Here is a 23287-nt window from a genome sequence, read left to right as displayed (position 1 = left end):
AACTCCAGGGTTGTGGTTGGATCCAGAGAGTATGCAAGTATCGGGGTCAGTTTGTGTAAGTTGAGTTGGGGACAGCTGCGCACCTCATCAGAAACCCAATGTGGAGCCCACTGATTGGCCAGAGATAAGATAAAGAGGCTACGTCAAGCATATTCAATTGAGAAAGCAAGAGATGCCAACCTCGAAAGAACTTAAACAAGGTGTGAGTCTTGACAGAACACAATCGCCGCCATCGTTGTTTGTCTATCGTATCTCGTTACCCAGGCCGCCAATCAACAGCAGATCTCATCTTGACGGTTGCCCCTCACAGCCAGTCTGCTGCCGCCCACGACCAACATCTCGCCTGCCACACTACCCCCCCCTCCAGACACAATGGACGGAGCCGAAGCCGAAGCCGCTGCTGCCCGCGCAGCCGAACAAGCACGCATCCGCAAGGAACGTCGCGCCGCCAAGATCCGCGCCGGCGGTTCCGCGCGCTTGAACAAGATCACGGGGCTGAGCGGCCGTTGTACGTAGCCTAACCTACCGGGAGTTATCCGATCCACCTACACATATATATGTACCTTGCACGCACCAAGGACGCACATTAGCTAACAACAGTTCTTTCTTTTCTTGCTTGCACCAGCTGCTGAACCAGAACACCCTGCGCCGGCTCCCGCCGCGTCTATCTCGGAGCCCACGGCCTCTTCCCAATCGTCGGCCCCGCTATCCGAGGACCCCGCCGAAGTCGACATCTCGAACCACTTCTACGAGCCGACCCGCACCGCACGCGCGCCCATCCTGTCGTTCAGTCCAACGCCCGCCGGCGCCGCAGCCGGCGAGCACGCTCCGGCGCTGTCCGAGGAGCAGCTGCGCAGCCTCATGCTGGGCATGGACCCCGCCGTTGCAGCCGGCACGCCTGCCCCGGGATTCTCTGGCCCCGCGCCCCAGGGCGCTGGCTTGCCTGATGCGGACCCGCTAGCCATGCTGCAGCAGATGCTGGGCGGCGCCGGCGGGCCCGCGGGCGCCGGCATGGGGCCTGGCATGTTCGCCGGCATGCAGCAGCAGCAGCAGGAGGCAGCATCGACGCCCGCGTCGCGCAGCGCCGCGCTATTCCGCGTGCTGCACGTGCTCTTTGCGCTATCTCTCGGCCTCTTCATTGCTCTCAAGACGCCCTTTACCGGCGCGCTGTCGCAGCGACTCGACCCATCACTTGACTTTTCTGCGCTCTCAGCCGGCCCCGGCTCTGCAGACGCTCAGTCCGCCGACAGCAGCGGCAGCAGCATGGCCGCGGTGCTGGCTGGCCGCTCGCCGGCGGACTTGCTCTGGGTCTTTGCCACGGGCGAGGCGCTGCTACTCTCGGCGCGCTACGCGGTCGAGAAGCGGACGGGCGCGGACGCAGCGGGCGTGCCGGGCGTGCTGGGCACGGTGTTGGCGTTTGTGCCGTCGCCCATTGGCGGGTATGTCCGGCTGGCCATGCGGTACGGGCAGTTCTTTATGGCGGTGCGGAATGATGTCATGTTGAGTGTTTTTGTGCTGGGTGTTTGTGCGTGGGCCAAGGCGTAGGCAGGGAGAGGGAGAGAGGGAGATAAACTCCAACGGAAATGGTTTGTTTTTTATCATTGGTTCTTTGTTCTTCACGACGTGATGCTCTTTATTTCTTTTACATGTTTACTTGGTTTCGGTTCTTGGATGGAAAAGGGAAGACATAGCCATGTTTAATGACATTTTCATAAGTGGTCTATCATGTAATCACTATAGTCCCAAACATCGGGAGTCTGTTTTCCTCACGTACATTCAAACACATGCAACATCCTTTTTTGTTCCAGAGAAATCACAAAGCCGAAACCGAAGCATGCAGAAAAACAGTCTTGACAGAATCTTTTTGTTTTACTGTTCCCGAAACTCCCAGGATCATGAAGAAAAATGTAAAAAAGAGGTGGTGATATAAGAAAAAGGCAGATGGCAGCAACATGTAAATGAAGAAGGAAAAAACGATGTTGATAAGGCACTTTTTTGCGGCAGGTAACGTAAGAAGAAAACATGGCAAGTGGCCAGAAGGGGGAGCAGACATGGGCGTAATAGAGGAGACAGAAGAAGAAAGAAGAGAAACAAGAGCAGGCAATGGAAAACAAAGAAGAAATGATAGGTATATCAAGGTCTTCATCTGTACGTCACGGTCATGGCAGCGGCGGCAGCCGGGTCATTTTTAGAGAGAGAGAACAAAGGAGCAACATCCCATTTGGTGTTGCGCTTAAGCAGTAGTCTCCTCGGTGCGGGCCTTCTTGGCGTCCAAAACACCGGAAGCGTCGGCGGAGCGCTTGCCAGGGCCGTTGACGACGTTGTCGCGCTCGGCGTCGGTCATGTTGTCCAGAACGTGGTCCAGGGACGACATGGTCTTGCCCTCCTTAAGGCCCTTGTAGTAGGCGTGGATGATGGAGTCGACGTCGTCCAGGCCAATGGAGCGGATGTCGGCCATCTTCTTGATCATGGCAGTGCACTCCTTGTAGTGGGCATCGGTCATCTCAATGTCCAGCTGGGCAGCACGGTCCTTGATGGAGTTCCAGCCGGTCAGACGAGAGGCGACGTGGATGTAGCGGGTCAGGCCAAAGTCGGCGGGGTTGAGGATCTCGTAGGTGCTGGGGTTGTTGAGGATAGCCTTGGCGTGGATACCAGCCTTGTGGGTGAAGGCACAGAAACCGGTAATGGGGTTGTTGAAGGGCAGGTTGACCGAGACAGCGTCGGCAACGAGCTCCTCAACCTCCTTGAGCTTCTTCAGGTTGTACTTGCTCTTGGTGTACTCGGGGGCGGCAACGACCATGCGGGCAAAGAAGGAGCCCAGGGGAGTGATGCCGTTGCGCTCGCCAATGCCGAGAACCGAGGTGTCGACGTGGGTGGCACCACCCTGCAGGGCAGTGTAGGCGTTGGCAACAGCGCAGCCAGTGTCGTTGTGGAAGTGAGTCTCAATGTCGCAAGAAACAACGCCGCGGAGAGTGCGGACCAGGTCGTAGACCTCACGGGGGCCAGCGCAGCCGACGGTATCGGCGATACCAACACGGTTGACGCCAATCTGGTCGACGGTGGAGTAGATGGCCAGCAGATCGACCAGGTTGCTGCGGAAGGAGTCCTCGCTGGAGAAGCGGATCTCAATGCCCTTGCTCTTGACAAAGTTGATGACCTCGATGGCGGTGTTCTTGATGTAAGTCATGTCCTTGCCGTGGGAGTGCTCCATCAGGTAAGAAGAAGTGCCAATGACGACATCGACACCGTCAACACCGGTCTCGACGGCAATTCTGGCGTCGTCCATGTTGCACTGGAGGCGCGGTCAGCAAAATGAAGGTAGCTGGGGCGTTGGAGTAGCGTTTACTTACACGAATGTGAGTCAGAATCTTGGCCTTGAGGCCGAGCTTGCAGATGGCCTCGCAGTCATCGCGAGACTGGGGAGACGCAGCGGGGCTGGTCAGCTCGATGTAGTCAACACCCACCTCGTCAAGGGCCTTGGCTGTTGGTGAGAAGGCAGATGGGTTAGCAGGCAGTCCACGGGGGGTTCTCAAACAGGTGGTTATATGTACCGATCTCGATCTTCTTGGCTAGATATTACAGGCATGTTAGCAATCTGTATGTTGGCTGGAAGCACGGCGTTATCCGTGGCAATTTACCGGTGTCAAAGTAGGCGTTGGCGAACTGCTCGCCCTCACGCAGAGTCGACTCGATCTAGAGCGATGGGTTAGCGGGTGTGGCCAGTCAGCCAGGGCAGAGGGCATGGCCGAAGATGCCATGATGTGGGCAGCACATACAATCTTGTAGCGGTGGACGTTGCTCTGTAGCAGCAATGTTAGCAGACGGTTCTCGGCAAAAGCAATGGTGGCGATCGGGACTTACCAGGTAGTCGGGGATGGCCTCGTAGGGGTTGCGGGCGGGCTTGGGGTGAGGGTTCTCACGGGTCTGGACGGCCGTGTAGCCGGGGTGGCCTTCGGTGGGAGCAGAAGCCATTGTTAATATAGGGGTTGGGAGTGGTTTGAGGGGAAATGACAGCGAAAGTGAAGGGCAGAACAAAACAAAAAAGATGGCGATGAAAGGGAAAAGTGTTTCGCAAGCACAAAAAAAGATATGAAGAGATGGAAAAAAAAATTGAAAATCGGCCTGGGGGCGTTACATATGATGGAATTTTTATGGGGAAGTGGTAACGAAGGAGCTAACACAAAAACAGAAGAAAAAATTAAATTCTTTTTTCTGGGCGTCTCTTCGCGCTGGCCGGAACAGAACCGGAGCAGTGCCAATGGCGGACGGGCAAAAGGCAGAATTAATGGAGCATGGGATTTTGGGGCGACGGCATCGAGCAGGGAGGATCATGGCAGAAAAGTAAACAATAACAAGTCAAGCATATACGTACGCAGGCCGTTGGTGGAGGACTCGGGCGCCACGGCGGGCGTGGTGGTGTCTTCTTCAACTCCGCACATTGTGGATGAGGGCGAGGCTAGGGTTGGGGTTCGAGGGTTACAAAGAGCGCGTGCTGTGATTGGCGGGACGGGCGTGTAAGCGGAGAGCAGCACGAGGTTGAAAGCGGTGATGGTGCGGACGAGGTGGAGGGCGACGCTTGTCGAGGCTTGCCGTGGTATTTATAGCTGTCATGCAATCGAAGAACCAAAGCAGGGAGACGCCAGCGGAAAACAGCGCGGTGACTCCCCAGCCAGGCACTAGAGCGCCAGCCAGAAAAGGCGGCCATTTGCGGCGGCGCGGTGAGCCGGGATGCCGCCTGGAGACGAGGTACATCCACCCATACAGAGATACATACAGATATACTGTCACTCTACGCTGTAACCATGTACCAGATAGTACCAGCTGCAAGTACAAGCAGTGCACGCAGCCCAAATAACACATCACACAAACTGAGTGAGTAAAACACAAAACACAGGCCACATAAACATGCGCGACTGAAGTGCGAATGAGTCTCACCCACGCATATGATTCATTCTGGCTTTCAATGAAATGACTCCTCGATGAGATGACTTCAACTGAAAACATACAAGGCACACTCTGAGTCGCCGGCTCATCTCCGGCTATTGGCACTTGGCACTCCATCCAATCCCGCCTCTTCTTTTGTGTCTCGGTCTCTCGCCGATTCCTTCCATCCGCCCACGCACATTTACGGTGAACACCACCAGAGGGATCGGTTCCTTTGCATCAAATCTACGTCTAGCCTGTCAGCCCTGACTCTTTACAGACATTAAAGCTAGTGTGTTCGGAGCTTGGCGGTTATGACAAATGCCTTGCAAGCTTTCAGGCTACCTAACCGCAACCCTAAGGGACCAAGCTCTCCACCCTTCACAAAAAAAAAAGGCAACATCGCATAGCTTCATACCATATATTCCGCCTCGGAAAGACCACTTACAGCGATCGTGATCTCAAGCCCCCTCAAAACCAAAACAACATCTGCTGTGAAAATTCTTCATCATGCACATCTTCTTTCCAAACACTCTTGCCGCCTCCATCTGCACCCGCAACCATCTTCGGCCTGCCGACGCTTTGCCCTCAGTCACTGACCGCCTACGCTATTAACTGCATGCGTCAGACTCAGACTAACAGAACAACCAGACCCGGAAGCCGAGCCTGCACCACACACACGCAAACTCTGTGCTGCAACAGTGCCCCTGCGCTAAATCCAACCACAGATCCCCGCACACATGGCGTACGCATCGATGAGAAGCATAGATAAGAAGACCAGGGCCACCCAGCCTCGTCCTCATGTGGGCTTCTTTTCCTGGCCAATCCATCTTCTGCGCGCCACCTTGAGCTTCTTCTGTGCTTGTGTCTGTTCAGTAGTATCTGCCCCTAGCCTTTACATCCTCGGCCGTTTACGCTTCCTCATAGTATTTGGCCTCTCGGTACTTCCCAATCAACACGTCATCACCATGCCCTTTGGCTTCAACCTTTTCGGCAGTGTGCCGTTCAATGCGGCCACAGACATCCCGTCGCTTAAGGGAAAAGTCGTGCTTGTGACTGGCGGCAATATTGGTCTCGGCAAGCAGACCGTTCTGGAGCTGGCCGCCCACGAGCCAAAGTCTATCTGGGTAGCTTGCCGCGATGCCACAAAGGCTGAAAACGCCATTGCCGACATCAAGGCCGCCGTTCCGGCCGTCAACGTGCAGTATCTGAAGCTGGACCTTGCCTCGTTCGACAGCGTGCGCGCTGCCGCCAAGGCCTTTTCTGCCGCTGAAGAGCGCCTAGACATTCTGATTCTCAACGCCGGTATCATGGCAACACCGCCGGCCTTGACCAAAGATGGCTATGAGTGCCAGTTCGGCACCAACCACATGGGACATGCCCTGTTGACTAAGCTGCTGCTCCCGACCCTCGTCAAGACTGCTGCCGAGCCCAATGCTGATGTCCGCGTTGTCAGTTTGGCGTCGGCTGGCCATGCCCTGTCGTATTCGGGCATTGATTTCGAGAGCCTCAAGCAGCCCGGCGCCAACGCCACCGCCGCCTACACGCGCTATGGCCAAAGCAAGCTTGCCAACATTCTCTTTGCACGCCAGCTAGCTGTTGCCTACCCGCAAATCAAGGCTGTATCGGTGCACCCGGGCATTGTACGCACCAATCTAATGAACGGTACTACTGGTACCTTCTGGCTTGTCCACCGCGTTACTAGCCTGGCAAACAATCTGTTTACACCTGTTGAACAAGGTGTCTTGAACCAGCTTTGGGCTGCCACAGCCAAAGATGTAATCAACGGAGAGTACTACACGCCAGTGGGCGTGCTGGGCGGAGGAAGCGCCAGTGCAAATGACATTGAGCTAGCCAAGAAGCTCTGGGACTGGACGGAGAAGGAGCTCGACACATATCTGGCTACTGTAAAGGAGTGATTGCGGTGTTAGGGTCCGGCCAATGTTTATAGTAGAACTAATTGATGCAAGGTTGCCATGTTCTTACCGTGTCCCCCATGTCTCATATTGCGGCCTAACCCTAAGAACCTCGGCAGTTATATGGACCAATCACCACATGGACGATGTAGCCCTTAGAAAAGACCGCCTGAGGTGTGGTGATACGTCGTAGTCTTGAATACGGATGAGACATGATGTGACCTGATGTGACCTGGACACCCACCCACACCCACGCATTACTCACTCACAGTTAGCTATGCTGTGCACAAAGGCGTGAAGATATGAAGATACACCCGGTGGTACTCGACTCGTCCAAACAAAACCGAAAGCAACACCGCTACTCCCCCCTTCCTGACGACCCCCTGTACCCAGAGCTGTTGTTATTTCCTCCATTGTCTCAAAGCTCCTGGTTTGACGTTTCTTTGTCTCTTGCACAAAGCTCAGGCGCGAACAAAGCAAGCACCGCAGAACAGAGCCCGAGCTTTCCATCTTGCCCGCCTGGCCCCTTTCCCCAGACTCCAGACTGCAGATTCCAGACTTGAGATGTGTCGTGGCTTGGGCGGGATACCAGAGTTTGGGCTTTTCATGCAGGGTTGGAATCAGGAGAACGAGGGCAGAGAGCCTTGTATACAAGTACACAAGCCACACAGTCAACTAACTAGATGTAGTCATGTACAGGTGTACATTGGCAAAGGCCTGCTACACAAGCCAGGGACTTGTCATGAGAGCATGTAAATAAATGCACATGCGACTGCAGCCCGCAAACAAGGAGACGAGGGGAGTAAACAAAACAGCGAGGCTTAGGGGAAGGGGAGACGGGGAAACGGGAGGGAAATGGGGGCGCAACAAGAACCCGGGCCTCTCGAGGCAAAAGTAGAAAAAGAGGTCAACCGACTGACTGGATTGCCTCTCCGTGTGCTCTTTTTCCTTCTGACTCCCTTTCGCAGCATTCCATGTCTCTGGCTCCCAGTCTCAACCAACTAACACGGCATCGCAAGGTCCCTGGATCCTTCTATTGTTCTTCTTCTTCTCCCTTGTTTTCTGTCACATGCGCAAGGAGTTTTCTAGTCTTCCGTGCTGTGGGCCTGGCGTCTTCGTTGAAACCATACCTACAAGCACTCTTCCTGGCTTTACACGTTCCTTATTTTATCTTGAGCTTCTATCCCAACCTGTCGCCGTCTTCTTTGATCTCCCCTGACCTACCTCCCCGGAAAAGCCCGTCCACCAGCCATGTCACAGGCCGTCGACTCGGCCCCTAGCCTCCTCGAGCTTCTCCCGCCCGAGATCCTCCTCGCCATTCTGACACAGCTGTCGCATCCGGAGCGGCGCGCCCTCGTGCATGCATCCCCCACCCTGCACGCCGTATACGCGGCTAACCGGCGGTTCCTTTTGCAGCAGCACCTCGAGGCGTACTTTGGCAGTGTCATGGCCGACGTGTACGCTGTCTACCAGCTGCAAATGCTGCACACGGCGGCCCGAGACAGCTCCGCGGTCCAGAGCCGCGTGGGCGCCATGCGCGCCATTATGCAGCGCTACGCCGACAGCCTTGCGGCGCGCGACCAGCAGTACGCCGATGGCGATGACGGTGGCGACAGAGACGGCGGCGCCGGCCACCTGCGCCGCTGCATGCCCGCATGGCCGCCGCGCCTGTCGGTGGCCCAAAGCACATACATACTGGCCTTTTTCCGCCGCTCTGTCTTGCCGGTGCGCTCCAAGTGCGTGGCCTGGGCAGTTGCGCGCATGCCGCGGCGTGTGCGCAAGCCGTTGGGCATGGAGAGCGGGCGTGGCATGACGTCGTCCGAGGCCATGCGGACCACGCGGGCGGTTTATCGGTTCCAGATGTTGAGCTTGTTGGCTGGCTCGGAGCCCCACGCTGCGACGTATCGTGAGCTGGTGGCATTTATGTTGGATGCCATTGAGCCGTGGGAGGTTGCTGAGCTTATAACGGTCTATTCGTTTGCGTCGGTGGTGTATCGTGATCTTCTCAGCGGGCTGAAGAGGACATCGAGGCCCGGGGTGGCCGGCGCCTCAATCTTGGGCTTTGAAGAAGAGCAGGAAATCCGGGAGCGCTTGGTATTGTGCGGTTTGGATCCCCTGCGTGCCGTTCTGTTCGACACTGAAGAAAAAAGTCAGATGCTCTCTCTCCTCATTGGACCTTTTCAATGCAGCAGCAGCCAAAGCGCCCGCACATCTCCATCTACAGAGGGCCGTAGCGGCGTGCCAAGTCTCTTCCACGACCGCTTCCCCGAGGACCTGCGCACAATGGACCGGCCGACGCAGGCGCTACAGCGCGAGGAAATGAGCGTGCGGCGGTGCGCGTTCCCGTTCCGCGGCGACGGCGAGCCGGGCGCCGCGCCGCTGGCCTGGACGGCCCTGTGGCGCGATACGTACAGCAATGTGCCGGCGTGGACGGTGCCGTACGGGCTCAAGATCTGGGGCTGGGCGTTTTGGGATGCCCGCACGCTCGAGACCTCGGGGCTGCTGCAGCCGATGCGCGACGAGTGGCAGCGGCGCTGGGGGAATGCGGATCCACGGGATGCCAGTGTCTGGTGAGCGTTTTGTGTTGGCTGGTGATTATGTGTATGTGTGCATGTTTGTGATGCCGGGTCTTTTGCTATATGTGCTGTGTGCCTTTCTCTTGTTTTCTGTGTGCTTCCATGACCAGCGAGCGATGTTTGTTCTTTGTTGTTTTCCCTTTATTGTGACATTCTGTTCTCTGCTGCACTAAATCTGGCGCTAGTTATCTGATTCCGCCTTGGATCTCTCTAGACTTCTGTACTTACTCTACCTTGTTTAATCTTGATCACATCACATCCTACCTCTCCAATACCTTGCCCAAAACATGGCCAAACATGCCGCGAACACGGCTCCGGTTCTCGGCAACACACGTGAAGATTACAGCCGTGCTAGCCGCAAACACCAGCGCCTCCTTCCAGCGCTCGGCCTCGGGAAACGAGCGTGGCAGCACGGTGCCCAGCGCGCGCGGCGCGACAAACAGCGCAAAGTCCTTTCTTTTGGCCTCCTTTTCCAGCAGGATGCTCCAGCCACACAACCCGCAGCCGGCCGCCATGCACCAGCCGCCGTCGATGCTGGTGCACGTCTTGTCGTCGCGGCCGAGGAGGCGCGGGCCGATGCGCGTGCGCGCCAGACACACGCCGTAGTAGTAGAGCGCGGTAAAGGCCGCGACGACGGCGCTGGACCGGCCGGCCGAGAGCAGCGCGGTCCGCGCGGCCTGTGCGGCAGCGGCGCCAGAGGCCTGTGGGCGCATGAGCTTGAGGGCGAGCATCAGCGGCGCGTACGACGTCATCATCCACAGCCACGTCTTGCCGAAGCGGTACGCCGCGTGCGCCTCGCACGAGCTGCCGCCGCGCCCCATGTGCACCATGATACATGGAAACGGCGCCGTGAGGACCGGGTCGCCCCACTCCGACGGCCATTGGTACTCGGCGCACATTTCCTGCAGCAGCGGTGCTTGGCCGGTTTCCTCGCCGTACACGAGCCAGCCGAAGCGGCAGCGGCGCAGCGCCTCGATGAGACGCGAGTCGATGGATGCGGCCGTTGTGATCCAGTGGTTGTATGCGCGTGGCAGGCGGTCGGGCGAGTACACCCAGGACCACATGATGGCGGCCGAGGAAACGGCGAAGACGGCCGGATCAGCGAGTTTTGATATCAGTGCCTCGGCCTGGACCGGGCGGGGTTAGCATGCAATTGGGTATCGGCTGGAGTGGACAAGGACGTGTACTGACCTTGGACCATTTCCCGAGTACCTCCCTGCGTGACTTGTGCCGTGCCCACAGTTCGCCGACGATGACGTCAACGGCTCTGGTAGCTACGAAAAGAGTCATGTCTAGGGTTTGGTTGGCTGTGGACAGGCTTGGAAGAGCTGCCGGACCAGCAGTATTGGCAGACTTTGGAGGTTTTGGAGGTTTGGGCCGCAGAAGCTGTAAGCCAGCATATGCTGAGATGAAGGTAGCAAGCCACTTGGAAACCCTGAGTTACGATGTTAGCCTTCTTTCAAGTATAAAAGAGCCGGTGTAAGGTACCTTGAAATGGCCAGATTTGACAACCCTCTGGCCAGCTTTTTCAATGCGGCACTTAGCGGAGCCTACAAGAAGCGATGATGGTATGAGCATGGAACTCCGTCATACACGAACAAAGCCGACAAGAAGCGCGAAACAAGGCGTAGTACAAACCTCAAGCAGGGAACTGCCGCCGACTACGACAGCCGAAAACACAGGAAAGTCCCGCAGATGTAAGCCGTCGACAGCCGCAGCCTTGACGGCATCGACCAGCGATTGCAGGTCAACGGCGCCCGGCCCGTCCTTTCGGCCCTCGTCTTTCGCCGTGCTTCGCCGCGCACGCAACGCCGTCTTGAACAGCAGGCTGATGATTTGCGGGCCGACGGTCGAGATGTAGCCGAGCAGAAAGGCGCGAAGCAGCGGGCGCAGCAGCGGCGGGGCGGCGGATAGCGCGGCGGCGCGGGCGAGTACCGACTTGGTGGCCATGGCGGGTGGGTGCGCGGCGGATGAGCCGGAGCGCGGCCCTTGGAGAGGGAACGGCAGCAGCAGAGCGGGAGAGGCGGACGAGGTGATGGACGACGACGAGCGAGACATGGTGGAGGGGTGGGAGGCGCTTGAGAGGGAGGAGAGAAGGGGAGGGGAGTGAGACGGGGCTACAAGCACTCAACTATACTTGCACGGGGTTGTCACTAGCGGGCCGAGGACTTGGAGCAGTACTGTAATGAGGATGGAGGTTGCAGATTGGGGGTTTAATTAGAGCATCGGCAGACACGCCAAAATCGACAGAGGCCGAGTCGCGCGTCTTGGACTTGACGCTTGTTCCTGTTTGGTAAGGGCGAGGAGGATAAAATGTCATGAACTTGTGTTGAGAGCACCAGACCAGCAGATAGTTCTCTCTCCAGACTTTTACGTAGATCAAATTAAAAAAAAGGCAGCCTATTTTTCTTTTACTCGTGTTGTTGTTGTGTTTGTATTTGCCGTAGTTGGATGATATCCTTGTGTTGCTTTCTCGGTCTCTTTGAACCGACGCTCAGAGCTTAAACAGAATCACGTGCCAGACGCTAATTCAATAAAAAAAAAAAAACAATGACTATATGGAGGACAGAAAAGCAAAAGCCGCAACGTAGCAGGAGAAAAAAAAAGAAATCTGGAGACAAAGGAGGCGAAGGAAGTGAAAACGAGAAGAGACAGAGAGCAAGAGGGAAAACAAAAAAAAAAGCGAACATGCATGGTCCATGCTGCCCAGAAGCGGCCAATTTTTTTTGGCATGTGATCCAACATTTAGGACGGACGCGCTTTCTGAACAAGTGGAAGGAGGGGATTCAATTAGGAAGGAACAGCGAGGTTTGAAGAGGGAAGGAACGCCGGCCGAGTCACCGTCTCGAGGACTCGACACAACTAGGGAAAGAAGCTGGTCGACAGCAACAGGCAGCTTCCCCCGCAAGCCTGCAGCCGGCAGCGAAGCTACTCACTCTTTATTATTTTTATTTTATTTTAATTTTTATCGTCTTGGATTCTTTTGTTTCTTCGCTCTGCGTGCGCGCCATCCCTTTTCTTTACACGTGTGCTCTGCTTTTGGGTCTGGCGAGGATTGGTCCACAGTATCGTTTTCGTCTTCTTTGGCATAGTTAGCTACCTTTTTTTCCCTTCTTTTTCTTTTTTCTCTCGCTTCTGTGTGCTCTTCACACCTAGAGAACCCTCATTCCCCAATCCGAACCTCGCCAAGGCAAAACCACCTGAAGTTGAGAGTGCTACATCTTATTTGCTTGCTCTCTTTCTTTTTTTTTTCTTGTCTTGTTTGTTTCTGTTCTTGTCAAAGAGCAAATCGCATCTGCCACATGCCAAATCTATTTCTCCGAAAATCACCCTTGCTCGCTGCTCACTGATCACTGGTGCTCATGATTGTCGCTTCTCTCGCTCTCTTTTTTTTTCTTCACCTTCTTGCGATAGCACCGGCGCCGTGAACAATTTCAATCGCCATCTTCACTTTTTCAGGAAGTGGCGTGACTCGACCCGACGGCTCCTTCCTTGTCTTTGCTGTCTTGAGCCGCTTGCCGAAGGAGGGCAGTTGCAACTAGTTCTTGATCGCTTTCACGCCAATTAAAGCCAGTCCGACATCAGCAACTTCCTCCGCCTTCACAAATTCCATTTGCTTTTTGCCTTCTTCTCGGCCCTTTCTAGAACCCCCCGTTTCTTCTGCTCCCAATCTCCATCTTCTCTCCCTCGGCGCGCCGGTTCTCGTCGCTCGGCCACGAAACCTACGGAACAGTACAAAGAGAGAGAGAGAGAGAGAGAGAGAAGAAACCCCTCAAAAGCCACAAACCTGCCGGGCGTGTGCATTCCGCCACTCCGGCCACAACCGCCAAACTGGCGCAATCAAATTCCTCCAATATGCCGCCGGCTGTGGCGGCGCAGCTCCTGTCGGCTATTTCCATGACCGGCGCACAAATGCCGCCGCAACAGGCGTCGCTAAAGACACAACACGCCCATGACCACCAAAACGAGCATCAGCAGCGCCAGCCCTACTCACCGTCGTCCCAACGCCGCGATCTCTCGGCTTACAATTCCTCATCGCACTACAACCAATCACATAGCGGGGACCAGCCCCGGCGAGACATGGAGTTACCGTTTGGCTGTAAGTAGCAAAGAAAACGAACACGGTGAGCACACTTCCACTGTGCCCGTTGTCTCTGTCTCTCTCTGTGTGTCCCCACGCTCTAACACGTTGTCTCCCCATAGACAACTACGATCTCGGCCACGATGAAGACATCCTCAACGAGCCTCCGCCAGCCCCCGACGGCGACATGTCCCTCTTGACCGACGAGGACGCCAAGCTGCTCTCCAGCTTCTTTGAGACGGTCGAAACCGACACCTTTGGCTCGTCATGGGGCGAAGGGCTCGCCATCCCCAGCGACTGGCGGCAATTCGACGACCCGGCCGCCGCGCTCGACAGCCATTCCATGCTCGCCGGCTTCCAGCAGCACTACAGCGCGCTCTTTGACGGCCCAAACTCCCTTTCGCATCATCGCCGCCCGTCGTCCGATCGCCACTACCCGCCGGCGTCACAGCTACATGCGCGCTCGGCACATGTGCCCTATCCCGTGACCACACACAACGGGCTCGAGGTGCCCCGCGAAATCTACGAGGCCGCCGCCACCCTCGTCCAGGACGCAGGCACGCTGCAGCAGCCGCACGGACACCGGGCCCAGCAGCACTATGCGCGGCCAAGCAGCGTGTCGCACGACTCAGCCTACCCGCCGTCGCCGTCGCCGTCGCACCCGACGCCGTACGCATACCAGCACGCCGCGCACCACTCGCACTCCAGCGCACACGCACACGCACACCACCACTCGCAGAGCACATCCGGCGCATCCTACGACCACGTCGCCGCCGCCACCATGGCCGCGCGCGCATCCGCCAGCCGGCGCAGCCTGCCCATGAACTTTGAATGGGGCACCGACTCGAGCTTCAACAACGCCGACGGCTACGTCCCCGCGTCCGACCGCGAGGCCTCGACCATGCTCGCCGAGCAGCAGCAGGCCGCCACCATCGACCGCTGGTTCACCGTCAGCCAGAGCGGCGCCACGACCGCCGCGCCCACGCGCGCCCAGACCCCCGTGCCGACCGCCCCGACCGCTGAGCAGCGCCACTCCCCCAAACGCTCCATCGCCGCCGCCACCGCTGCCCATCCCAGCGAGGACACCGAGTCCGACACCGAGACCATCCAGCCGCCCGCCACTAAGCGCCGCAAAAGCATGCACACGCGCGACGCCTCTGCGCCGTCAACTAGCGTCGCGCCCGCCGCCGCCGACAACCCCAAGTCTTCACGAGCCAAGAACGGCGCCAAACCCATCTCGACGCCATCCGACGCCCCATCCAAACCGCGCAAGACACGCACTTCTGTCTCCGTCTCCGCGCCCAGCGCCCCTGACACCACCACTACAACAACAACAACCACACCCACTTCCACGTCCACGTCCACAACCAAACCTCCCCGCAAAAACCTCACCGACCAGCAAAAACGCGAAAACCACATCTTTAGCGAACAACGCCGCCGCACCGCCATCAAGGTCGGCTTCGAGGAACTGACGGAAATGGTTCCCGGGATAAAGGGCGGCGGCTTCAGCAAGAGCGCCGTGCTCAATATCTCGTGTACCTGGCTGCAGGACCTGCTGGAAGGCAACGAGCGCCTTGAGGAGCAGTTGCGGCTGTATATGCCGGCGGCCGGAGCGGCAGGTGGCGCCGAGGGATAGCAATGAGAAGGGGGGCCGGGGGGATCTCTTGGTCTTAGTACAAGACGGCAGATGGACCAGCAGGACAAAAGGTAAAAGGAAAGGGTACAGGCCAACCAAAAGTACGACATAACGACACAAGTAACTATACAAACCCACGGAGAAAGCTTCTCCTGTATTATTTCAATAACTACCAGAACAAAACACAAGAGCAGCCGCTCGTCCATTGTGGCTCCTCTCAGTTTACCATCTTCAACTTCCATGTCTATGTCAATCATCCATGACCAAAGTAGAGCGATACATCCCAACGCTTCGATGCCCCCTTCCTTTCCCATCTTCCGTCTCGACAGCGGCACATCTAATACTTCACAGGTGGGGAACCAAGATTTGGAATTTTACAATTTGTTTCATTATTCATGTTTATGTTGTTATACACCCCCGCTACTGCCCAGCAACCATTTTATAGCCATCAAGCAGCAGACTCTAGCAGGTCATGATGCTGCACTTAGTTGGAGCCGTCGACCTTGGCAACGTAGGCCAGGAGGTCCAGGACACGGCGGGAGTAACCCCACTCGTTGTCGTACCACGAAACCAGCTTGACGAAGTTGGCGTTCAGGGAGATACCGGCCTTGGCGTCGAAGATGGAGGAGTTGTGGTTGCCGTTCATGTCGGAGGAGACAATGTCGTCCTCGGTGTAGCCCAGAACGCCCTTCATCTCGCCCTCGGAGGCAGCCTTGATGACGGCCTTGATCTCGTCGTAGGAAGCACCCTTCTCCAGACGGACAGTCAGGTCGACAACGGAGACGTTGGCGGTGGGGACACGCATGGACATGCCGGTCAGCTTGCCGTTCAGGGCAGGGATAACCTTACCAACAGCCTTGGCGGCACCGGTGCTGCTGGGAATGATGTTCTGAGCAGCGGTACGGCCACCACGCCAGTCCTTGGCGGAGGGACCGTCAACGGTCTTCTGGGTGGCGGTGTAGGAGTGGACGGTGGTCATCAGACCCTCGACAATGCCGAAGTTGTCGTTGATGACCTTGGCCAGGGGAGCCAGGCAGTTGGTGGTGCACGAGGCGTTGGAGATGACAGCGGAAGAACCGTCGTAAGTCTTCTCGTTGACACCCATGACGTACATGGGGGCATCGGCAGAGGGAGCCGAGATGACGACGCGCTTGGCGCCACCCTTCAGGTGAGCAGAGGCCTTGTCGACGGTGGTGAAGACACCGGTGGACTCGACAATGTACTCAGCAGCGGCAGCAGACCACTTGATGTTGGCAGGGTCACGCTCCTGGTAGAAGACGACCTTCTTGCCGTTGACGACCAGACCGTCGGAGGCAACCTCGATGGTGCCGTTGAAGACGCCGTGGGTGGAGTCGTACTTGAGCATGTAGGCCTATTAGGAGGAGAGAAAATGGGAGTTAGTGGTTGTCATTTAGCGGGAGCCTGCAAAAGCGGGGCAGTGCGGGGACAGGGCAGGGCATCCATCTTCGGCTGCAGTAGCTCTTCCAGGCGCAAAATGCACCAGACAGGCGGCAGAATGGATTGGAATTGGAAGCAGGCGGCGATGAGGGCTGACTTACGGCGTAGGTGGGGTCAATGAAGGGGTCGTTGACAGCGACAACCTCGACATCAGAGTGGCCGACCGAGTTGCGGAAGACAATGCGGCCAATGCGGCCGAAACCGTTGATACCAACCTTGACAGTCATGATGATGGATGGAGTGGAAGAAGGTGGAAGAAGTGTGTGGAAGAGAGTGCGATGTGGAAAGAAGAGAAAGAAGAGGGGGAAAAAAGACAGCAAGAGGGCGGGAAGAGGCTGGCTTTAAGTGGCTCTCCGAGCCGCAGCTGGGGCGGGGGGCGGTGGGCAGTGAGAAAGTAAGTAAGTGCCTCTTGTTTTTCTGCTCCTTCCTTATCGGAGTGTGTTATTCTCTCAGGGCGATCCCTCTGCTGCCAGCTGCAATGCACAAGTACAAAGTACATCCCCGACACACACAAAGTGCATAGCTACACAAGGTACATAGCTACATGCTCACACACAGAACCTGTTGCAAGGCGGGGTAGCTTGGCCCGGCAGCGTCGAATGAGGCGTCTCAGAGTGGTGCTGAGCGGCAAATGTGGGGTGATGACCAGCAAAAGTGTGTGTACATACATATGTACATACAGGTTGGAGGAGCCCGTTCCACGACTGCTCGGGCTGCCATTACACACTCTGGTGACGAGTTCCAGATGCTGCTGGGCTTGCTACGGCGCGGGCGGCCGATGCGCACAGCACTCAATCGCATCATTGTTCCCTCTTCCTCTCATACATGACATGACATTATAATCAAACAAACAGAAGCAAGAACCCCTGCGGCGGAGAGCCGGAGCCACGGAGGAAGGAAGACCATAGAAGCAAGGCAATAAGCAAATGAGAGACAAGGAAGGACGTACCTACCGCTATACATGCATGAGACCACAGTTATAGCGTCATGGATTGGCATTGGCATTGGCATTATACATTGCCCCGAACCCAGAGGCTTCATCCGAGAGCCCCCACCACCATCCACCATTCACATTCACTGCCCTCGTTGCTATACGCGTTGCCCTGGTCAGGACCCTCCACCCTCCACCGGCCGCCCACGAAACCACGCCGGCTTGCGCTCGGCAATCAAATGGCGTGTTTGGGGCAGCCAATGCTTTACTTGGGTGTTGACATGCGACCAAATGCAGAAAAAAACCACCGCCCGGTCCGTTCCTGCGTATCCCGAGCTTAGGTGGGCCAATCATGATACGAGAGAGACAACGACCCTGGCTTCCCCCCAAAAAAAAAAGCAGAAGCAGAGCCAGAACCAGCCGACAATTCTCGTTCCACGCCCATTGCGCCTGTTTCTTGTAGCCGAGCAGCCAGGCAACTGAGTCTCAGGAGCCTCTGAAATGCCCGGTGAGCCGGCAGTCCTCCTGGTCTTTTCTCTCCTTGCCTCCTCACTTGTCTCTGAGTATTTCTCTCTCTCTCTGTCTGTCTGTCTGTCTGTCTGATGTGAAGTGATGTTATGTTCTCCGGCGTCGGGGCCCCACTTTTTGTCATGGCTTGAGCTAGGGAGGAGCTTAGCTTGGCTATAACATAACTGGAAGGAAGAAAGATAGAAAATGAAAGAGGGCCCATTGGATTTGCACTCTCCCTCCTAGCAACTGCCAGCGCCACCCAGGCAGGTACAGAGCCTCAAAAGAGCAAGCAACTACCAGAAGAAAGCACTGGTGCGGGATGAAGGCACAAAAACGTCAACCCGGCAATTGCGTAAACAAGACAAGATCATAGAGCCAATAGTTAACGACAACTAAATACCGGACCGCCGCCAACTATTTGTTACTGTTTAATTTCATACAAATCAGATCGGCACAAGCGCAAATATCCCCTCCAACACCACGCAAAACAAAGGCCTCGTCTCGTGTTTGTGGTTTCCTTTCCACTCTTGAAACCTGCCAGCTCCAGCTCGGGCTCGCCAGCCAATCCGGAGCCGCATACGCTGCACAATGTCGGCCGGGTTTCCTGCTGTCCCAGCCATGCTGCCCGTCCAGATGAATTCCTTGGCCTGCGTACTGCATATCATGCTGCTTGAGCTTGAACACATGTTATAACTACCCAACTTCATACAATCAATACAGGCCATGGGTGGGCTAAAGTTGCCCTATCTAGAGTCTCTCTATAGTCTGTACACTTCTATCTCCCCTTCCGTCCCCCCCTTGCCCTCTACATCACCCCAGAATATCAGATCAGTCCAGGCCAGTCGCGCGAGAATAACCCACTTGTAGCGTGCAGCTATGCTTCCATGCAGTTATAATATCAATGCGAGGGGAGGCAAGATAGCACAAGTAAACAACACTGTCTTCCAGCCGCTTTGTCTCTATCGTCAGCCCAGCACCAGCCCAGCAAGATCCAATCCAACCGATAACCTCAAACACGCGCCCGCCGCTGGCTTCACTTCGGTCTGATACGTTTACTTGTTGAAATCTCGCTCAACAGTCGTCTCCCAGCTGGCTGCGGCTCAACTTCGGATCTTCTTCCCGTAACGTGGGCTGTAAGAACAGCCACTGCAACTACCTACCTTGAAGGACAGGGCAAACAAAAAGAGGGGCAGATGATAGGAAGGAAGGAGCAAGAAAAAAAAGGCGCTTGCACTTGCTCTTGTTAAAACTTTTGTGGAGACTACTTGCTTGGTATTTTTCTGGTGGATGGCCAGCAAGCCAATAGTCTTACTCCTGTGGAACAGGAAAGAGCGCAAGAGAACCTGAATAGGAGGAAGGAAGTAACTTAACTACATGGCAAAGAAAGAAAGAACGATGCTTGCCATATCACGAATAGAAGAACAATAGAAAAAGAAGAAAGCAAAAATGCAACTCAGTAATACATAAACAACAACGTCCGCCCAGCCGTCGTCCCTGAATCTGAGGCTCTTCATCTCTTCAAAAGAAGAGAATCCACGTTCCTGAGCTCGGCCCTCTCGACTACACCAACGACCAAAGGGAAAAAAAAAAAGAGAGAAAAATACCCAGTGCCCCGGTTTTCTCTCTCCTGCTGTTGGCCCTTTGCTGGCGGTCGTCGGTCGGTTCTTGAAGGGCCGAATAACAGCGAAGCAGGGAAAACAAAAACAGGTGTTCAGAAGGGGAAAAGAAAGAGAAGTCGTGGCATGTGTAGAATAGAACCCAAAGAAAAAGAAAAACGTCTCCTGTCGAGCTAGGCACCGACCAGAAGAACAAAATAGATTCATCATGCCTGTTTTTTTTGTGACGTCACCTTGCACAAAGCCTCTTCTTAGGGTTAGGGTTCAGAGACGACCGCCAGGAATCTGCAAGCACTCATCACTATCTGTGTTCATTCATTCATGGCGAGATCGTCACACCACGAGGACCAACATTACAGTACATCAACAGACGTTAAGATAATATTCAACCTATTTCATTTGCTTCAAAAAAAGGCAATGCGTCATATCTGTTCCACCCCAACACTCCGGCACCGCTCCCCAAAAGAAAAGACAAAAGAAAAGACACAAAAGAAGAAGAAGAATGTTTACCAACACGCCTGTGACAAGCTTCCTGGCGAAATAAAGGTAGAAGTAGAAGCAAACATAACATAGAGATATCAGCAAATGAAGTGAAGAAAATAACAGAACAGAGCCTCAACAAGGCATAGGACGCGAGAAAGGGAGAAGCCTTATCCCAGACGACTCATCTCACACAAGAGAGAAAGAGAAAAGGAAAAACGATAGAACAGCAAAAGGGACACTGAGGAAAGAAATTGATAGTAACATAGGAACAAATAAGGCTGACGAAACATTACCCAAAGAGAATGAGGACAACAGGTAAGAAAAAAACTGGCAAATGTCGAAAAGCTTACAAACAAAGATGAAGAACAAGAGAGTAACAGAAGAAAAAGAAGATGAGATCATGATGTAGAAGAAAACAGAGACTGACCAGGATACCGAAATATGCACACACCCAAACCCACGCGAACACACACTCACTTAAACCTGCTTGTCGGTCCACAGCGCCGCATCAGGGCGGAAGCGACAGGGGAGCCGGCAGCTCGACCTGCGGCTTCCAGTCGAGCGCATTCTTGCGCGCAAAGGCCGCCATGACATCGAGGGCGCGGCGGACAGCGTCATCGACCGACGACCAGGGGCCGAGCATGGTCTCGACGAGGCTGGCGCTGCGGGCGGCCTTGCGCGCCTGGGTCCACGAGTCGGTGCGGCGCAGCAGGTGCTTGCTGACCTCGCCAAACGGCGTGGCCGGGTTGCTGACAAACGCGGCTATCAGCTCTTCGTAGATGAGCGCCTGCAGCTGCAGCACGAGCGGCAGGATGGTGCGGTACGACTGGGTCCACGATGCCAGCTCGCTGACGAGCGGGAGCACGGAGCGCCAGTTCCCCGGGTCGAGAATCTTGCGCTCGCGTAGCCGCTGGTCGCCAATCGTCTTAAAGCCAATCATGTATGCAAGGATGGACTCGATGCCGATGAGTGCCGACGCCATGACCTCGGGCGACGATGTGTGGTCGCGGGGGTTGTCGCCAGAGGAGAAGCTGCGCAGGACGGCATCGCGCTGGTGCTTGAGGCTACGACCAAGCTCCATGTACAGGTCGATGCGGTGGCGGACAGGTGCTGGAATAGAGGTCTTGGGTGGCGCCCGGTCCAGGGCTGAGCCAGGGCCGGCGGGGGAGTTGGCTGAGGTGTCGCCACCGGGGGTAGTGCCAACGGCAGAAGAGTTTGAAGCCACGCGAGACATGGCGGTGCCCTGTTTGGAGGGAGTGGCAGGGACGTTGAGCCGGACTGAAGCGTCGATCGACCGTGGTTTTTTCGACGCCACTTGATCTGCGGGGGGGTCGACAAAGGTAGCTGGCCGCTTTTTACCAGTAGATGAAACGAGGGAAGAGGAGGGCGGATGGCCTTGGGCATCATACAAGGCAGGCTTTTTGATTGGAGGATTAAGTATTGCAGTAAATCTCTTGTGCAAATGATGAGGTACTTTGAGATTGACAACCAGGGATTGTGGAGTGGGTGGCCGCGGGGGCATTTTGAGGCCATAAAAGTCATCGAGGGCCTCTTCGATCGGAGAGGGTAGTGTAGGAGAGAGTAAGGGCGGGAGAATGACCTTGGACGACTTCGGTATGTCGATTTTCTTGGGACGGGCAGGCGGCTCATCTTCTTCGTGTTGAGCCTGTGGCTTTTTCTTCTTGGTCGCCTTGTCACCGTCCTGGAATAACCTCAAAGGCGAAAGTAGTGGGGGAATGGATGAGTTTGTAGCACTGGATTTTGTCGGTGTTTGTTTGATGTTGTTACTAGAAGCTGGGCGAGTGCCGTTGATGGAGCCAGCACGTGATCTGCCAATAGGTGACATGTTGCGAGTCGAAGAGGTGGCTGATTTGAGCATTTCGCGGTCGCGGTCAATGGCGGACGAAGAGGTGATATGCTTGGAGTCACGAGAAGGGGGTAGGTTGGGAGATCTCGAGCGATCTCTGATACGTTCGCGATCGCGCTCGCGGGTCCGATGTTGGTCCCGGTCCCGGTCACGATCGCCATCACGATCGCGATCTTTTTCCCGGTCTCGGTCTCGGTCCCGCTCCCTTTCCCGTTCCCGATCTCTTTCGCGTCCTCGCTCACGTTCGCGCTCCCGTTCACGCTCGATCCTTTCAAGAGTTCGGTCGCGATCTTTATCGCGTTCACGCTCACGCTCACGCTCACGCTCTCGATCGCGATCCCTTTCTCGGTCTTTAGAGGAAGGCTGTTCTTTGCGACGGCCCGTATCGTCCTTAGAGACGAGCGGTCGTGTGCCGTTGGACTCGGGCTTGGGCCGCTTGGTGCGGAGGGTGTCGTCGTCATTGGGGTATCGTCTTCGGGAGTCGTCCAGCGGCGTAGAGCCTGATAGCCGGGCAGGTGGCGGTGGCTTGGGTGGAAGCTTTGGGGTGCTTGATGTGCTATTTGATGTAACGGTCGACGGGCGGTTTGATAGAGAGTTGGATGGTGTGCGATCGTCGTCCTTGGGGCGCGACGAGAGCGGTCTGGAGCTGATGGTACGCTTGATAGGGGCGCGGTCGCGGTCACGGTCACGATCTCGATCCCGGTCCCGGTCGCGGTCGCGGTCGCGATCGCGCACCGAGAGGCGCGCGTCGGCGCGAGAGGAATCAATGATGCGGGGTGGCATGTCTCTTTCTTTGGGAGTGGTGGCAGCAGTTGTAGTTGGTGGAGCGGCGGGGCTATTCACGCCAGTAATCTTCTTTTTGTTGTAGTCGCTCAGCGAGATCTTGTTGGATGACTTCTTCTTGGTCAGGAGCGAAGCGGAACTGATAGGGGCAGGCGGTTCTTCGCGCATATCATAATACGGTCGGGTCATCAACAGGCCGCGGTCTGCCTCTCCAGACACAAAGGTCATGTGTTGCAGAGGGGTGAAATGTTCTTCTTCGGTCTCGGAGCAGTCGGCGGGAATGAAGAAGCGGCGATCGGGACTCGGCGACAAGCTGTGGGGCAGCTCAGGCAGGTAGGTCTGGGTTAATCTTTGAACTGTTTTGGCAGCAGCTTCCATCTTCCGGTGGCAGCGGCGGCGGCAGCAGCGGCGGCGGTCGGCGCAGCAGCGGGCGTCTTAGGCATGCATGGAAATCGGCATACCAAGACTATGCGCCGGGCAGGCAAGGCGGCCAATCACGGGGCGGAG

The 23287-nt window shown here is 56.0% G+C and overlaps 8 protein-coding genes across 8 annotated transcripts; 4 read left to right on the top strand and 4 right to left on the bottom strand.

The window, feature by feature from the left end:
• Positions 1 to 372: 372 nt before the first annotated feature.
• On the top strand, positions 373 to 1545 carry BROUX77_002305 (uncharacterized protein; the record flags this gene model as incomplete). The annotated part of the gene is made up of 2 exons (XM_073746831.1): positions 373 to 508; positions 626 to 1545. 2 exons carry the CDS (start codon positions 373 to 375, stop codon positions 1543 to 1545), a joined length of 1056 nt encoding a protein of 351 aa, XP_073607387.1.
• A 688-nt stretch (positions 1546 to 2233) lies between these two features.
• On the bottom strand, positions 2234 to 3972 carry BROUX77_002304 (uncharacterized protein; the record flags this gene model as incomplete). Its single annotated transcript, XM_073746830.1, has 6 exons — positions 2234 to 3292; positions 3351 to 3481; positions 3552 to 3569; positions 3639 to 3693; positions 3777 to 3800; positions 3862 to 3972. The coding sequence occupies 6 exons, from the start codon at positions 3970 to 3972 to the stop codon at positions 2234 to 2236; spliced, it is 1398 nt and encodes a 465-aa protein (XP_073607386.1).
• A 1919-nt stretch (positions 3973 to 5891) lies between these two features.
• Positions 5892 to 6842, top strand: BROUX77_002303 (uncharacterized protein; the record flags this gene model as incomplete). The annotated part of the gene is made up of 1 exon (XM_073746829.1): positions 5892 to 6842. The coding sequence occupies one exon, from the start codon at positions 5892 to 5894 to the stop codon at positions 6840 to 6842; it is 951 nt and encodes a 316-aa protein (XP_073607385.1).
• A 1248-nt stretch (positions 6843 to 8090) lies between these two features.
• Positions 8091 to 9413, top strand: BROUX77_002302 (uncharacterized protein; the record flags this gene model as incomplete). Its single annotated transcript, XM_073746828.1, has 1 exon — positions 8091 to 9413. One exon carries the CDS (start codon positions 8091 to 8093, stop codon positions 9411 to 9413), a length of 1323 nt encoding a protein of 440 aa, XP_073607384.1.
• A 262-nt stretch (positions 9414 to 9675) lies between these two features.
• BROUX77_002301 (uncharacterized protein) lies at positions 9676 to 11473 on the bottom strand (the record flags this gene model as incomplete). The annotated part of the gene is made up of 4 exons (XM_073746827.1): positions 9676 to 10542; positions 10607 to 10850; positions 10904 to 10965; positions 11054 to 11473. The coding sequence occupies 4 exons, from the start codon at positions 11471 to 11473 to the stop codon at positions 9676 to 9678; spliced, it is 1593 nt and encodes a 530-aa protein (XP_073607383.1).
• Positions 11474 to 13270: 1797 nt separating this feature from the next.
• Positions 13271 to 15132, top strand: BROUX77_002300 (uncharacterized protein; the record flags this gene model as incomplete). Its single annotated transcript, XM_073746826.1, has 2 exons — positions 13271 to 13514; positions 13619 to 15132. The coding sequence occupies 2 exons, from the start codon at positions 13271 to 13273 to the stop codon at positions 15130 to 15132; spliced, it is 1758 nt and encodes a 585-aa protein (XP_073607382.1).
• A 484-nt stretch (positions 15133 to 15616) lies between these two features.
• BROUX77_002299 (uncharacterized protein) lies at positions 15617 to 16817 on the bottom strand (the record flags this gene model as incomplete). The annotated part of the gene is made up of 2 exons (XM_073746825.1): positions 15617 to 16504; positions 16692 to 16817. 2 exons carry the CDS (start codon positions 16815 to 16817, stop codon positions 15617 to 15619), a joined length of 1014 nt encoding a protein of 337 aa, XP_073607381.1.
• A 3821-nt stretch (positions 16818 to 20638) lies between these two features.
• Positions 20639 to 23008, bottom strand: BROUX77_002298 (uncharacterized protein; the record flags this gene model as incomplete). The annotated part of the gene is made up of 1 exon (XM_073746824.1): positions 20639 to 23008. One exon carries the CDS (start codon positions 23006 to 23008, stop codon positions 20639 to 20641), a length of 2370 nt encoding a protein of 789 aa, XP_073607380.1.
• Positions 23009 to 23287: the final 279 nt, after the last annotated feature.

This window comes from Berkeleyomyces rouxiae (genome assembly GCF_048999995.1).
Source record: "Berkeleyomyces rouxiae strain 22BRR77 chromosome Unknown BrBRR77_ptg000002l, whole genome shotgun sequence".
NCBI classification, from domain to species: Eukaryota; Fungi; Ascomycota; class Sordariomycetes; order Microascales; family Ceratocystidaceae; genus Berkeleyomyces; species Berkeleyomyces rouxiae.
Note: the sequence above shows the minus strand (reverse complement) of the source record. Positions and strands in the feature narration are given on the sequence as shown.